The 17,154-nt window shown below is 35.3% G+C and overlaps 1 protein-coding gene across 2 annotated transcripts in view; it reads right to left on the reverse strand.

Moving 5' to 3' along the window:
• The window catches only part of ACVR2A (activin A receptor type 2A), a 94,367-nt gene that overhangs the window by 14,041 nt on the left and 63,172 nt on the right, over positions 1-17,154 (reverse strand). Inside the window, exons 5-6 of one of the 2 annotated variants that reach the window (XM_055123455.1) lie at positions 5,329-5,352; positions 1,040-1,183 (exon numbers count right to left, since the gene is read on the reverse strand). In XM_055123455.1, coding sequence (XP_054979430.1) covers positions 1,040-1,183; positions 5,329-5,352 — 168 coding nt within the window. The remainder of the gene's footprint in view (positions 1-1,039; positions 1,184-5,328; positions 5,353-17,154) is intronic. The other variant, XM_055123506.1, reaches the window with a different exon arrangement.

Consider the following 17,154-nt stretch of genomic DNA (forward strand, 5'->3'; position numbering starts at 1 on the left):
GCAAACTCAAAGTAACAGGCTTTAAGGAGGTAAGAAAGCTAAGAGTATCCAGGTAAGTTAAGACAAATAAACTGAGTATACGGTATCTTTAGAATAAAGATCCAGCCTAGGTGCCTAGGTATACCGATATAGCTATATTATCAAACCCATACACGTAGGATCTGAAGACCATGAAAAACATCAGTTTCAGAGTTAGAAAAGCAAGTGAAAGGAAAGAAGAAATCAAAGATCTATACCACCTATCTAACAAATTAAAACATAAGAACAACTCAAAGGTACTTTGGATCAGGAGTTGTAAATCAGCCTCCTTTAAAAGAAAGACATTTCAGGGCTGGAGCGATAGCACAGCGGGTAGGGCGTTTGCCTTGCACGAGGCCGACCCGGGTTGGATTCCCAGCATCCCATATGGTCCCCTGAGCACTGCCAGGAGTAATTCCTGAGTGCAGAGCCAGGAGTAACTCCTGTGCATCGCCGGGTGTGACCCAAAAAGCAAAAAAATAAAAAAAATAAAAAATAAATAAAAGAAAGACATTTCAATAATAAAACAATTATCTGGAGATTTGATTCACTGGCTCTGAAAATTCACCAAAATCTGAAATGGTTACATATATTCAAAGTAGAATAAAAATTAATCAGTTTGATGATATACCTCTAAACAGAAATTCTACAAACACTCTATACTTTCACTCTTCTGTTTACTTTTTCAACTAATGTCAATAAAATGTTACATTTTAACCACTTTGAAATTATTTTTAGTTGAAATCCTCATTCTTCGTTTAGCATGGATAGTATAGCAAAAGATGTCTTTCTGTTCCTTTACTGTGATTTCACCACTCCTAAGCAAGCATGATTATTGTACCATTAATTCCATTTCTCAGATGAAAAGGCAGACCCCCCCCTAAAAAAAAGCGCTATTTTCCCTAACACCACACAGAATTACCTTGAAACACACAGCTTAAGTTTCCAGACTGTTAGAATTACCTAGCCAGTTGGATCTTTAAAAATATCTATAAAGATTAGAAAACTTCAATAAACACACCTGTATTGGAAATATTTTGACAGCCACATACTCATTGAGTAACTGGGCTTTCCAGACACAACCAAATCTTCCTCTTGCTTTCACTTCTAATAACTGCAGTGGTTTCAAACCTAGTAACGGAGAAGGTGGAGGTGGTCCTGGATCCTACAGATAAAAAATAATAATACAATTTAAGAGAGGCACCTGAGACTTCTAATTATCAGAAAAAACAATATACTAAAGAATTGACAAAAATGGTAAAACATAGCATAGATGACATTAATTTTAATCTTACCAAAATAGTTCCCAAATTTTATCATCTGTAGTGATCATAAGGCAAACAATTTGCATTGACATACATGACTAACACTTGAAACTGCTGCTATACATGAATAGTAGGTAAAAAGACCTAAAAAGTTTCCTGATTCTGGCTCACTAATTTGATTCTAGGCTAAGATTTTCTGTGAATTTAGATTATTGCTTAACAATATTACTTTGGCTTAAACCAGTTTATGCCTTCCTAATTGAGGATATGAAAAGTGCTAGAAACAGTAAATGATGGCAATGAATAAAATGAATAAAGTTCATTTTATTTTGAATAAAATGAATAAAATATCTCTCTGAAAAATCTGCGTTTCCAAATGACTTTACTTTCTCCATTAATTTTACAAATACCCATTAGTCATTCTCAAATACATGAACAATATATCAAACATAAGTATATAACAGAAATACAAGTTAAAATTGCTAAATACAAACTGTTCCATTCATTCTAATAAGCACCCCTCTGCTTGCAATTACCTCCCAAAATTGCTGAGATAAAAATTATCCAGAGCTGACTGGCAAATAATAACCCACAAAATACGTGGCATCACAGAGGGAAAAGTTGCCAAAAAGAAGATGTACTTTTAGTGTTACTTTTTTTTTTTAATGGAGCAAACACAGTATAAAAACAAGAGTACAGCCATTTACAAATCACAAAGGAATCCTCCCCAGAATAGCAATACTTCACTGATCAGTTCATTCTATCAGTTCAAAATCTGCAACTAACGCAAGATATTAAAGTCTTTGAAATGCTTGCAGAGAAAAAATGATAAAAATGAAGGCCTGCATGAGTATTATAAGGAGGACCTAAGGAGGACCAAATTTGGGGGGGCAGGGGCAGGGGGCGCGCCACAGCAATCATGGCCATAGACACTGGCACTGAGAGGAACCTGAGACGGCTGGAAACAGAATGTTCCCCTGTATTAATGCATCTCTCTGCCTTTCCTCCCCAACAGAAACACCGGAAGGTACTAAAGAGGACAAATATGCTATTTTTCCTTCTCAAGTAGACAAATCTTCATAGAACGATTTGCTACCAAATGAGATAAACTAGAAGACCTCCTGCTACTCATTTAAGCTCAAATTTACTTTTAAATTTTCTACAAAAGCTACTTTTTCTTCAACACACTGAAAACATGAAAGCTGATGCAGTATATTAACAGAATGATAAGCCAAAGAAGTCAGATATGGCCAATAAAATTACAATTCTCAATGACACAGTACAGAAGAATCTCTGGAAAGGTTTGAGAAAATTAAAACCTCCCTGCCTCATATCTCATCATCTCAACCAACAGTAAGAGATACTACAGGTAGACAGGATAATATTTACATTATGTTAACAGGAGAAGTGAAAACTATTTTCCACAGGAAAAGGAATTCACTTAGTCCCCAAAGTTCCTGGTTTAAAAAACATACAAACTGAACATGACATGTTTAATCTGAAAAACTTAAACCACTATAAAGGCAAGGGAATAATTTTCCTGTCCTTTACAGAGAAGTTAAAAAAAAAAAAAATTTCTTCAAGAAAACACTGAAATGTACAAACAAGGGCAGAAAACTGAAGAGGGAAAATAACTAAGTAAACAGTAACCAACTGTAAATTAAACCACTAAGGCTTTTAATAGCTTTAATATAAACAATATCTATCTAGGTAACTAAGGCATTATCCATTCTGTTATAAAAATTACTGATCACATATTTCAGAACAACTTAGTACAGATCACATGGGTGCAAAACAGGATTTACATAATTTAATCCATACTTCAAATTAAAAATATCTTGGCAGTTCAAATTATAACATATTAGCTAGCCTTAATTTTAGGAAATACTGGGGATTGGAGCCTTAGTATGGTGGGGAGAGCACTTGGTTTACAAACAGCCAACCTGGGTTCAATCCCTGGCACCCCATATAATCCCCGGAGCCCAGACAGGATGATCCCTGAGCACAGAGCCAGAAGTGCTGAGCACCACCAAAAAAAAAAAATAGAATACACAATAGCAGTTTATGTTTAAAAGAAACAGAAAAGACTTTTTCAAATCTATAGACCAAGTTCCTTTAAGATTTCCAGGCTTCTATTCAGTAAATTTCTACACTACCATGATTTCTGTAAGAAATCTTTTATCACTCACCTAACATTACCATTAAATCCAATATATCATAAAAAAAAAAACCTGAAAACTATTGTCAAAATTTTAAGCTAAAAAACCAACTTAATGTGAACACTGGCCAATTTTCTATTTAAATACACAAACGATAGGATTCAAATATACCTATAAAATCTTTAAGAATACCAGATATTTTTTTTTGCCCTTTTGCTTTTTTTAGTACTAGGACTCAAACCCTGGGCCTCATAGTTGCAAAAAATATACTAAACCACCAAGCTGTAACCCCAGTCCCTTGTTCTTTAATAAAAATTTAATACAGCATCCTATTTCATACTTTTCCACTTTATATCAAATTTGGAAGCAAAAGTGCTCTAATATTTAGTTTTTACTAATGCTATAAACTGAGAATATCACATGATCTCCAGTTTATTAGTTATCGGTATACTAATTTTCCCACAAAAATCTCAATACTTGATATAAGGAATTTTAAGAAACATTTATATCTTTAAATATATGAGCAGCTGGGGAAACAAATTAAGATGAAAACTTCAAAATGACAGCAACATTCTAATATTACCTACCAATTATGGGTTGAATTTACCCTGCTACACAGAAAACCACTGACGGGGGTGGAGGAAGAGGGGTGAACAATTATAAGAACTGCAGAATTCCTGGAAACTAAGTGTCCAGGTTTTTGGGGTTTTTTTTTGTTTTTTTTTTATAAATCCACGCTTTTTTACCCACCTTAAGATACACATTAGAACATGGTTCTCATTACATCTCATCTTTATCTATTTAAAAGTTCTGGCATTAGAAAATTATCACAATGAAAAGCAACAAAGGACAACTTCTGGGACAAGTGCCCCATATACAACAGCAACACCCAATATCATTGTCACAATACAGGAATAAAGTTTAAAAGGTGAAGAATTGGGGCCACAGCAATAATACAGCAGGTAGGGCATTTACCTTGACACAGCCAGCTCAGGTACGTCCCTAGCACCCCCATATGGTCCCTGAGTCCCACCAGAAGTAATCACTAAGAACAGAGCCAGTAGTAGTTCTGAGAACCAATTGGAATTACCCAAAAATTAAAATATTTTAAAAAGTAAAGAGTTGTAAAGCAGTGGTGATTATCTTACATACTGAGTTCTGCATATGAAGGTGGAATTCTAATCAAAATAAATCCTTGAGACTCCAGACAGTTAAAGATCAAGTTAACATTTTTCCAGCTACTCCATTTGCTCAAAATGCCAAAGATGAAATGTATCTAAAAAATACATTTTCATATTAAAAGATAAAGGGTTTGAGGAGCAGAGAGCTATCACAGAAATAAGTAAGGTACATGCTTTACATGAAACTGACCATGTTCAATCTCTGCACCATCTGGTACCCTAGAAACATCAGGATGACCTGGGTAATTCCTGTTGATCACTGAACCACAGGTCTGGATCGGCAAAAAAAAGTAATGGAGGACACTAAGCACTGTTTGGGAGCCCCCTCCTCGAAAAGCATAATATGTTTGACCAGAAAATCGGGCCCCCTAAAAAAATGAGCACATGTTGACATTCAGGCTAATGACATATCATTAAAAAATCAACAGAAGGTTTTTAAAACAAAAAATATATCATTAGATGTTAACATCTAACCACCTAAAATGTTTCTATTTTCCATCTTAAATAAGTATATTGTTAATAATACTTAAAAAGCAAATGCTATGGCAAATTAATCGTTTTAATACTAAATGTAGTTTAAAAATTATAACATAAATGTATATACTATAAAAGGATGCACAATAAAGCAACACAGAAAAAAATTAAATGTTTAATATGCATCCACAAAAGTTCCACAACCATAAAACAAACATCAATGCAGCTTACCTCTATCATTATATGAAAGGCGTGCTTGTGAAGAAAAAACACAGGCAAAAGAAATTACGATTTATATCCAGAATGAAATGAAAAATGACACATCAGTTACAAAAGTGAAGGAAAGAGAATAATGATTAAGCTATCTAAAAGTTGTTAATGATCCAATATATCAAATTTTAAAATAGGAGCTCTTTCCTTATGAACAAAGGAAAGTTAATATAAAAAAAAATCTGAGACATTATTTATCAGGTAATAGGGGACTATCACATAACTCTATGATGTCCCCAAGTTACCTTATTCAAAGAAATCCAAGGCAGCAAATAAATTAAAGTCTTAAATAAATGTTACTTATTCTTCTCAGAAGTCTAGAGCCTAAACTTTTAAGAGAAAAATAAGCAATTCAATTGAGAAGATATGCACTGGAACTGGCTTCTGAACACCAGAGGGCACTATTGCCCTTACAAAGCCTATTGCCTTTACAAATCCTAGACCTGAAGAAATTTTGAGTTAGAATTTTTCAGGCCACTTTCTGACAGCAGAGTATCTAGGAATTTCCTACTTTGTGAACAAGATTCCCTCACCTTTCACAGAAGAATCATAATAGCTCATAGACGAGTCATAATAGTAAGAAAGAAATGGGTTTCTAGAAGTCTATGTGAGTGTGGCAGCATACTACACTAGGGAAAATAAACAAGAATATAATCATGACAATTAAGTAAAACATACAGACAGACAAGGCCTATTGTTAAAACCTACTTCCCTAGACATATCAAGAATCAGGAAATCAAAGAGCATTCCCGTGAACAAGTATCGATACAGTTTTTAGTTTGAGGACACTCATACTGACAGAACAAGAACAGATTTTCATTTTCCTAGTCTTCCCCCAAATAAGTAAAGGCCTGGATTTAAAATTAAGAAAAATACTGTCACATAAAAGAAAACTAAGAATTCTATCACTATCTTACCCAGTCTCCAACATTTCTACAATATTTCTATAGAGAACAATAGTGCTAATGAAAAAAAATTGACAACTCATTTATTTATCAGTACTAGTTGCTTAACTAGTTTGGCTTCCTTCGACTTTCTCCTATGATGATGATTAAAGATTATTTTAAGACTTAGGTAATCCTACTAACAAAACATCAGCACTCCAGAATAAAACTCATCCCTTAAAAGAAACCCATTCCAAATGATTAATTAGTCTACTGCTTCCCAAAGCTTATGGATCCTCTCAGGTCCTCAGGCTTTGTTCTCATATAGGTGCTTTCAGAAGTAAAGCTATCACTGAAATAACCCTGAACAAGAAGGTACTATTACATCTTGCCAAAAATATACCTGTTTATATACTTCTTAATAAATGAACACTAGAATAAGCTATAAAACTGATCCAAGTTAAACAGAAGTCACCAAGGACAGGCCTCAACATACTGAATTTTATTAAACAAAATGATTGAAACTGAACTTGAAAAATTTGCCCAAAATACACAAACAGAAAGTAACCAAGCCAAACAGTTTGGATTGGAACCACAACTGTAAAATGTAATTTGAGTATCAAGCACCAAAATTGAAGAAAACAGTGAAAACCAAATCACCATATTAATGTCAGGTAATTAAACTGCTGGATGAGAAAGAGACTTCCTGCCTATCCCTGTAGGGTGTATTCCTGAACATCACTAAAGAATGAACAGTACTTCTCCATTAGTTCAATAATTTTTGAGTACCTAGTTTATAACAGGCAGCAACTATCCCAGTTCACATGATACTTACTATGGGGAAGAAAGACTAATCAAAGAAGCATAGTAATGAATGCATAACTTATAAAATTAAGAGTAGTAAGACGGAATTCAGTACCATAAACACCTGTAAGGAGAAACCTGACTCACACCAGCAGCTTAAATAAGAGAAGATTTTCCTGAGGAGAGGACCTGTAAGAAATGAGGAAGTATAAGAAGGAAGCTGATTAGAAGAAAAATAGCACTGGAAATATTGTCTCTGGCTTATGCAACCTGAACACAGGAACTGAACACGGTTCCACTTACCATAAACCAATTTGAGAAAGAAGAGCATCACCCTGGAATGTTAAGTGTCTCTAGAGACATTCAGCAGGCAAGCAGAATTCTAAAACTGACATGCAATATAGAAATCTTTTAAGATATATGGATTTTGATTCACTTATAGGTAATAAATACAGTAAGTCCTCACTTAGCATCACTGATAAGACTCTTAGAAACTGCTACTCCAAATGAAATGCCATTTAAGAAAGCAGGTCTTCAAACAGTATTCCGTTCAACGTCAACAGGGATTTTCTTTTCTCGCTAATGTTATAATGAAAGACCTGAGGACATGCCATGTATAATATGCACTATAAATGTTCTCTTATTAAACCATTCCAAGATATTTATAAAGAAATGTGTAAAAATATATGTGCGCATATATATATATATACAAGTATAACATTTTATACTGTAGCACTGTCATACCGTTGCTCATCGATTAGCTCAAGCGACATTTGTGACTATTTTTGGCGTATCGAATATGCCACGGGTAGCTTGCCAGGCTCTGCCATGCAGGTGGGATGCTCTCGGTAGCTTGCAGGGCTCTCCAAGAGGGACGAGGAATCGAACCCAGGTCAGCCACATGTAAGGCAATGCTCTACCCACTGTGCTGTATTTATATTTTATAATTTTTAAAAAATTATACTTATATTTATATTCCTGTATTTATATTTTATAATTTTTTAAGATATCCATTCAACTTCTTAGGAAGAAGAATTAACCTTCTGTTAAAAAATTATTTAAAAACTGACAAATTCTGAACTTACTTCCTTTCAGTCATCTATCTTAAATTCTAAGAAACTTTAAAACTACCGCCCAGCAAGTTTAGACTCCATAAAAAAATAACGCGTTACATATACAGAGACAAGTATTTCTGAACTAGGAAAAGCAAAACATTTTATATTAATAGTATTTATATACACAGCCATGATTCTTATCTAATTCAAAAATTCGTTTGTGATGCATCACCTCCTAGTTCCTCCAGTTTTATAATTCTTGAAAGCAAAGCAAAATAAAGAGAGATCAAGGTGATGAAATGAGGTTTCTGGATGTTTCCTAATAAGTGGTTAAACACCTCATGGTAGTTAACTCGGATTAAACAAAGTCTGAAAAGATGCAGGCATGCCCACTCTTCTTTGGGTTGCTACTAAGAAGCATCAGGTAAAACAGGGGCCAGTGGGATTGGGGTGGGGAGAAAGAATCCTAAACATTAATAAATTGTGATGTGGTAAATAATTGTTCATCAAAAAGGCTGCATAAAAGCTATTTTAAATCTTATTTATGTGCCCTGAACCTTTATTCTATTGTAGTTTTTATGGAACCCACCTAATTATTTACTGAAATCGACCATTGTATTAAAATAACTTCAGGTGCTGGACCTGGGTTTGATCCTCAGCATCCTATGTGATTGCAAGAGTCCTGCCAGACATAATACCTGGCTGGACACAGAGCTGGGAGTTAGTTTTGAGCACTGCTGGGTGTGACTACCCGCATTCCCACACACCCACCACCACCATAAAAAACAAAAACACTAAAATAACTTCAATGGGTAATAATCCTTAGCCATAAATGTCCAAATTCTACTAACTATAAGGTAAAGTCTCCACTATCTGTCCCTCAATTTTCTCATCTATAAAATAGACTAAAACAGAATCTGTATTATGGAAAGTTAAAATATTACATAAACTAATGTGTGATATATTCTATAACAGTGCTTGGAATGGTACTCAAAATATTTCATTACACTGAATTTAAAAAGCACTGACTTACATATCTATAATGAATTCATAAAAAATGCTTCCTTTGAGCACAATTTTGAAGTTGTTACTGTTCACATTAACAGCTTTACCCTTACTGAGCATCTTACATTAGCCAAGTACACCAGATGTGACTCTTCTCCCAAATATTCCCAATGTTTGAAATCAGACATTCTCCTCTTTTTCTCTACTATTTGCTGAAAATTATTGAAGAAACACTTATTCTCTTTGGCCTATACTTCTACGATGCAGTTATACAACCAACCAACTGTTTTAAATTCACTTAAAAGCAACTGTGTAATCAAAAGGAACAGCAAGCATGATCCCTACACTACTTCTACCTATACATATCTCCAACATGATACCTGACACTCAAGCATTAGCTAAGTAAAACATAAGACAAATTTGAAATCTCCCACACCACTCTACTAACAAATGGACTTTCTCATTTTCAGTAACCCAAAGAACAGGTAAAGTTTTGACAGCAACGTGGTCGCTAAAAATTAGAAAACTTATCAAGGATGAGGTTCGAGAAATTAATAGAAAATCAGTTCATTACTTCTGCCATTTCCTGGTCAGTCTAGAAACAGGATAAACTATATGATCTACATGTATCAATCTCTCATGTAAAATGGCAGACAGGGTCCTGCTCAGATCAAAGAAAAACAAAACTCAAGATTTTAAAGTAAATGGAAATCATCTGTAGGAAAAAGGTTCTCTGATTAATTCTAATGTGTAGCACTAATTTGTTTTTAACAGTCTGAACAGCATTAACTTGTTTTTAACAGTTTTTATCTTTCCTTCTCTACTTCCTTTCCTCCTGTCTTTGAACTCAGAATTGCAGCCAATCTCCAAGAAAGGTTCTCTGCATCTAAAAGTGAAACTTATACAGTGAGAATAATTTTTTTGTTAAGCTACATATATCTAAAAACACCTTAGAATTAAACATGAAGCCAAGTTGTGATTCAGATCCTCAATTCAAAAATAACCATAAGCAAAGGTAGAACATGAAGAAAGAGACATGTAGTAGTCATCCTGTACTAGTTCTTAAGTACATAAGTTCTTATGTAATAAAGGGGGGGAGAAATACTTAAGCATAAGATAGCATCATAACAATATATTGTAAACATGCTAAAATAATTAAAATCTGGGGCCGGAGCGATAGCACAGCGGGTAGGGCGTTTGCCTTGCACGCGGCCGACCCGGGTTCGATCCCCGGCATCCCATATGGCCCCCCAAGCACTGCCAGGAGTAATTCCTGAGTGCAAAGCCAGGAGTAACCCCTGAGCATTGCTGGGTGTGACCCAAAAAGCAAAAAAAGATAAAATAAAATAAAATAAAATAAAATAAGATAAAATAAAATAAAATAATTAAAATCTAAGCTCTAGCTCTTAGCAGATTAATAAATTCTCTGCTCATAAAGCCTCAAATCTGGTGCTACGTTAGCATAATATGAAGCTTCCAAAATTTCACTTAAAAATACATAATTTGGGGGACAGAGGGATACAGTGATACTGCATTTTCTTTGCATGCCACCAACCCAGTTTCAATTCCCAGCACCACATATAGTTCTCCATTCCCTGCCAAAAGTGATCCCTGAGCACAGAACTAGGAGAAGCCAAAGATACTAGCCGCTGTATCTTTAAGAACATCTATACAGATTAGAAATCTACAACAAACATATCTATATAGGAAATATTTTGACAACCCAAAAACCACACCAACCATAATTTATGGCCAGAGGGATAATTCAAAGGCTGGAGTGAATGCTTGCATGTCTGAGCCCCAGGTTCAATTCCCAACACCTTATGGTTCCATGCTCATGAGCAACCCCTGAACATATCAGAGCCTGGAGTGCTGCGAGGTGTGTCCAAACAATAGCAAAAATGAAAAATTAAAAACACTTAAGAATGAAATAATTAAAAATTTAACTGAAAAGTTTTCCTCAGCCATTAAAATTAACTGTGATAGAACATGTAACATTTCAGTTTTTAAATATATTTAAAATATATATCCAAACAAATGAGATTAGTGAAAGATGACAAAGAATATATATATACCAACCTGTTAAAACTAGTTGTTTCAGAAAAGTAATCAAGGAAAAGGAAGAACAAACTATTCCACAGGTTTTTTTTAAATATATGTATATAAAAATTTTCATGCCACAACAAGCATTTATAATTAAGGGGTTTTTTTGGGGGGAGAGCGGGGGGGGAGAGGGCAGTGACAGGGATTTGAACCCAGGTTGCAGGTTGGTCATGTGAAAGTCAAGAGCCTTACCCACACGGTACTCTCAGTCCCAAGAAAGTTTTTATTGAAACTTATTTAGAAAAGTGTGAGAGGAAAAAAAGTGTGTCGAGAGAAAACACAGTGGAAATAAGCAAGCAAAGAAACACAGAGACGAACAAGCAAGATACATGTTCAAGGGAGAGCACGGGGTTGAAGAAAAACAAGCCTATAATTAAGTTTTAATAGAATATTTCTTAAAGAGCGCAAAAGCAAAATATAAGATGTATTCATAAACCATTTGCAATCAGCCTATTTCAAGATAGGTTTCTAAGAGCATAGTATTTATTCTGCAACTATTAATTTAATATTGACATATTAAGTATTCAGTGTTTGTTTTCTTCCCCATTTTATTTCCCCAAATTAAAGAAAAAGCAAATTTTCTTAAACCAATTTGGCTACCCTTCCAGTGTCTCATTAACTTAAATGGATACATACACATTCTCAAATCCAACTGGAAAACCCTAGAACATTTTTAAAGACTACTTGTTGTCTTACTGGACAATAATCAGACATAGAATGAAATAGAAACTTATTTTATTACTGAGGTAAAATATCTTTTGTATGCCCAATTTGGGTATCCCAAATATCCAAAAGTCTTCACTTCATACCAGATTTCAACCAAAACAAGTCGGAAATGTCATGAAGGAAGAATACGAAAACTCTAGTGCAACTTTTTCAGAGTATTAATGTTACAATGATATTCTTTAAAAATAAACCAAAAAGTGGGATGATACTAATGGGAAATTAAAGCTCCTGACTTGTATACCACTGACCCTGATTCGAATCCCAGGCACTACATATGGTCCCCAAAACACTCACTACCATGGGTCACTTCTAAGCCATGGGTCATTTCTAAGCACAAAGCAAGAAAGAGCCCCTAGACACAGCTAAGGGGGCCACACAAAAACCAAAGAAAGTGAACAAAGAGGAGCCAAAGAGACAGTCTAAAGGCTGAACAAGTCCCAGCTTCTGTCCCCGGATGCTGCTTGGTCCCCTGAGCCATGCTGGGAAGCAGTCCTGAGCTTGAAGCCAGGTGTGGTCACATTCCCACATCACCCCCTCCTAACCTCTCCACCCCACCCGAACTGGGGCAAAAGACAAAAGAAGCTGTCTTCACATTCTGCATTAAATGTGGGTCATTTCTAGTCCTTAAAATTTTTTATCAAGTGATATTTTTTCATTACAAATACAGATCTTACTAAAGGAAATTTAAGCTCACATATGGTTACGAAAGCAATGCAAAGCTTTATTGAAACCACATTAACCCTAACCACAGTAAGACTTCTTAATAACAGAGTCAATGCATCAATTCCCTCATATGTATGACTCACTAGCATTCGAAAAACCAGTTTACATTCAGTTACTCACTGCTGCTTATAGCAGCATCTGCTATGTGTGGGAAACCTCAGCACAGGCAAAGAAAAGTGACCCAGGTGATGCAAGTTAAAAGGATACTACAGAATTTGTAATTGCAGAAGAAACTGAATAATGATGTTATTCACCTAGAATACTTAAACTTATTTTATCCCCAAGAAATAAGAGGCTCAAGGTTTATCTTAAAACAAAGACCTAAAGCAACTGAATATTTATTCATCTCTGAACCTACTCATCTATCATCTCAATATAAACGCAAAAAGTCAATTCAGTCAATTACAGAATGGTGTTACACACCAACCTGGTGATACGTAGCAGCAATCACAATCTACCTAGCCTTCAAGCAGCTGACAATCAAGTGGAAGAAAGCCACCTGCACACAAAATCTAGTCTTGGTTTACCAATTTCCCAAACTACAACACTATCAGAAAAAAACAGAAAGAGCCCAAAAAAGAAGTTGGTAAATGAGAGAGTTGGTCAAGAGTAAGAATAGGGGCTGGAGCGATAGCACAGCGGGGAGGGCATTTGCCTTGCACGCGGCCGACCCGGGTTTGATTACCAGCACCCCATATGGTCCCCTGAGCACCGCCAGGAGTAACCCCTGTGCATTGTCGGGTATGACCCAAAAAGCAAAAATAAATAAATAAATAAATAAATAAATAAATAAATAAATAAATAAATAAATAAATAAACTATTCAATGTCCAAAAGCAGAAAAATTAGGTTAGCCTACAGAAAAAATTAAGTTAGCCTAAGTTTGACATGGCAAGAATGTTTACTCCATTCTCTCAAAGACCAGTCATTTCACTTTCAGAAAGAATGCCAAATAGTACATGGAAAGGTAAAAGCAAACCTTCAGTGACAGATTTCAGCTGACATTTGTGAGCTTTGCAATGTCTCAAATTCTATTTACAAAAAGGGGATTATACTATAAATAACACAAAGATAAAATCGAATCGGTGCTTTCACATGCAATTAATGACCAGAGTCACCTGGAAAACTTAGAAATCTAATACCCAAGCTCCACAACATACTCTCAAGGGTATAACAGACCAGGAATTAGGATATTTTAAGTAAATGAATCCTTCCACTGGTCACTATAGAAATCCTTAAAAATGTATATGCTGGATATTTTTATATATTCTTACACAATATATAACTTACTGGTATGCTATATATGTTCAATAAAGTTAATATAATTATCCAACAATTATTTTTTAATCAGAGCTAAAATTTTATCATAACAAAATAGACAAGTAGGTAGTTTTGCAGACTGGTTTCCAAAAACCTCTTACCAAAAAAGACTTTAAAACATGAAATTAGGGCCAAAGCAGTAACAGAGTGGGTAGGGCACTTGACTTGTACATGGCAGACCCAGATTCAACCCCTGACACCACATGTAGTCCCCTAGGCCCCACAAAAAGTAATTCCTGAGCACAGAGTCAGGAATAAGCCCTTATTCCTCCACATGTGGCCCCAAAACAAAGAAATAACAAACAAAAGCATAAAATTAAACTGCTTAAGAAAATAAAATTATATAAATGAAATTCCAGATTGATGATATGTAAGATAACATTGCTTTGTCCTTTCCCCCCTTGCCACAGGAGCTTAGGTTCATCCCGGTCATGGTCATACCCATTAAGATGCTTCCGAGTCACTCCCATCTCTTTGTTTATCTGTAACTACTTCTCTATGCTGTCTTCCCCAAACAGTTAATCAGCTTTTTCCCCTAATCTGATCTAGAACACTGAACTTATAAGTTAGTATTGCCTTTCTCCTCTCCTTATGTCTTTTGAATAATTTCCTTTAATGCAATGTCCTTTTTGTATAGACACAAGAAGACAATATTATGCTTTTGTAACTTGGGACTTAATTGGCTTCGAATATTATTCACTCCCGGACATCTGCTTTTTCGACTTAAGCCTCAGCTGCCCTTACTTCCTAGCACCCCCAAAAGCAGGGTCCCGACGAGGGACGGGATGGACCTAGGGCAAGCGGTGAGTTATGTGCTACCCTGGCATCGAGATGGGTCTGGCCAAAGTGCCTAATGCTTAACTATAAGTTAAGAACTTGGTCATGGACAAATACTGTCATGATCCAAAAGCAATGGCGAGACTAGGACCCTGCTAGGGATAGGAAAGACTAATCTGGCCTGAGCACTGTAGTCTGAGATTGAGATGGCCCCAGAAGAGTAATTCTATAAGCTAATGCATTTCTATATTGTGTCCATACAAAATGATTAATATTATGAATGCTTATATGTTTGCTGGACGAAGAGAGAAGAAACACACTGATGGGACTCCATCCTTGGGTGGATGGTCCTGCTGAAGGAGAATCTGTCCTAGAAGCAGAATCCCCTGAAAGGAAAGAACTTATTGACTGTGACCACACCTATGTGTAAGCCCCAACCACCTCATGCTGGGGGGATTTAACGAGGCTGTAAGAGTGGGTTGGGGGGAGAGATCCAGAGCCAGGAGAGAAGCAGAGAGAGAAAATGAAATAAACTGATCGAGCAACCAGTTTGGCCTTCTTCCTTCCGTCGCCTGCCCTTGACCAATAGCCACACACAGCAGTTCCAGAGCACCAAACACAGGCGGTGAGACAGAGCTGCTCGGAGAGCCTGAGAGTGCACACGCCCGTAGGCCTGCTTTAGTTTTTCACAATGGATAATTTCCCCTTTTACATAACATTGTTTATAAAAGAAGAAAAACTTAAAGCTTTGCATTTATTATACTTTTCGTAACTAAGCTTGACCATTCCAAGTCACTAAATCATGAAACCTTAAAATTTCCTTACTCTAAAATAATTAATACAATTCATGTGAACACAGCACAGAATAATGCAATTAGTAAATATATGTGTACAATAATATTAATCATGCTAACATATACCTAAAATCCAGAGATGAATATTCATTACTGATTCATTAGTTATAAACATAACTGATCTTTTTTACTGAATGATAAGAATTTTTAAGTGACCACATATTTAAATCTGCTTTTAAAAAAAGTTCGGCCACTTTGTAGTAATACCGCAAACAAATCAATGTTATCCATAATATATTATTTTTAATTTTCTATTAATAAAAAATATAGTATCCGGGCCAGAGAGATAGTACAGTGGACAGGGCACTTGTCTTGCACACAATCAACCCGTGTTCGATCCTTATGCCCCATGTACTCCCCTATGCATCGCCAGGAATGATCCCTGAATGCAGAACCAGGAGTGAACAGTCAGATGTGGCCCAAAACAACCAAAAATAAATACTTTCCACATGATGCTATTAATGACAAAACTAGGGTTAAGTTTGGATATCACTATACTGATTGCTACATAATCTCTTCTAGATGTAGATAAGTAAAATATAGTTATCATCACTAGAATATAAAATGTATCCTATAGGTATATGTATTAGGCACTTTTTATATCAGAATGTTTTATGTATCAAAACAGTAAAAATATTTCATCTATACAAAATAGTGTGCTTACAGTGAAAAAAGCATTTCATCTTTGAGTCGATTCTCCACATATGTATCACTTAAGGATTAGAGGGATCAATTATCTACTGCTAACAAATACTGAGAAATATATTATGTAAATAAAACTTAAAGGAAAGGAGGTGTTTCGGTCATTCAATTATGTCTTTATCATTTTCTTCTATCATGTCTTAACCATTTACCTTACTGGCATTAAAGAAACAAAGTTACACTGAGAGATCCAAACAGCTGAGGTAATGTGATCTTAAGTTAAAAGAAATAGCAAAAAGTATAGGTCAGAGATATCTCAAGCAAACAGCCAAAATTTATAACCGCTCCTATATCTGTAGAATATTAAATACTTATATTAAAATTCTAAGTAAAGCACTGGATAAACCATCTACATGACCAAAAATGAGGAAAATTTCCTACATTCCTCCATGCATATATGTTCATATACATTAGAGGTTTTAGGAGTGCAAATGAAGGGCATTAAAATGTTTCTAGTCTTCAGGATACACACTCTATGTTGCAAACAAAAAGTTTATTCAAAGCTATCAACAACACACAATGAGAGGTCACACTTTTACCATTCATCCCCCAAAATATTTTATGGATAAATTTCAATCATCTTTGACAAACAGAATTCTTTTTTCTACACTCTTTTGGATAGCTTATTACATCTCTCCTCCTGATTGAAAGAATGTTTTTGCAAATAATCTCAAAAACCACAAAAATTTAGGAAATGAAGAGGAAGGCAAATCAAAAATTACATCATTTCTCCATCAACGATTACCACCCATAAGATAAAGGGAGGATATACCTTATATCTTATTATGATGAGACCAGAACTCTCCAAAAAACAAGGACAGGAATAACATTCATT

Source organism: Sorex araneus, chromosome 1 (genome assembly GCF_027595985.1).
Source record: "Sorex araneus isolate mSorAra2 chromosome 1, mSorAra2.pri, whole genome shotgun sequence".
Taxonomy (NCBI): domain Eukaryota; kingdom Metazoa; phylum Chordata; class Mammalia; order Eulipotyphla; family Soricidae; genus Sorex; species Sorex araneus.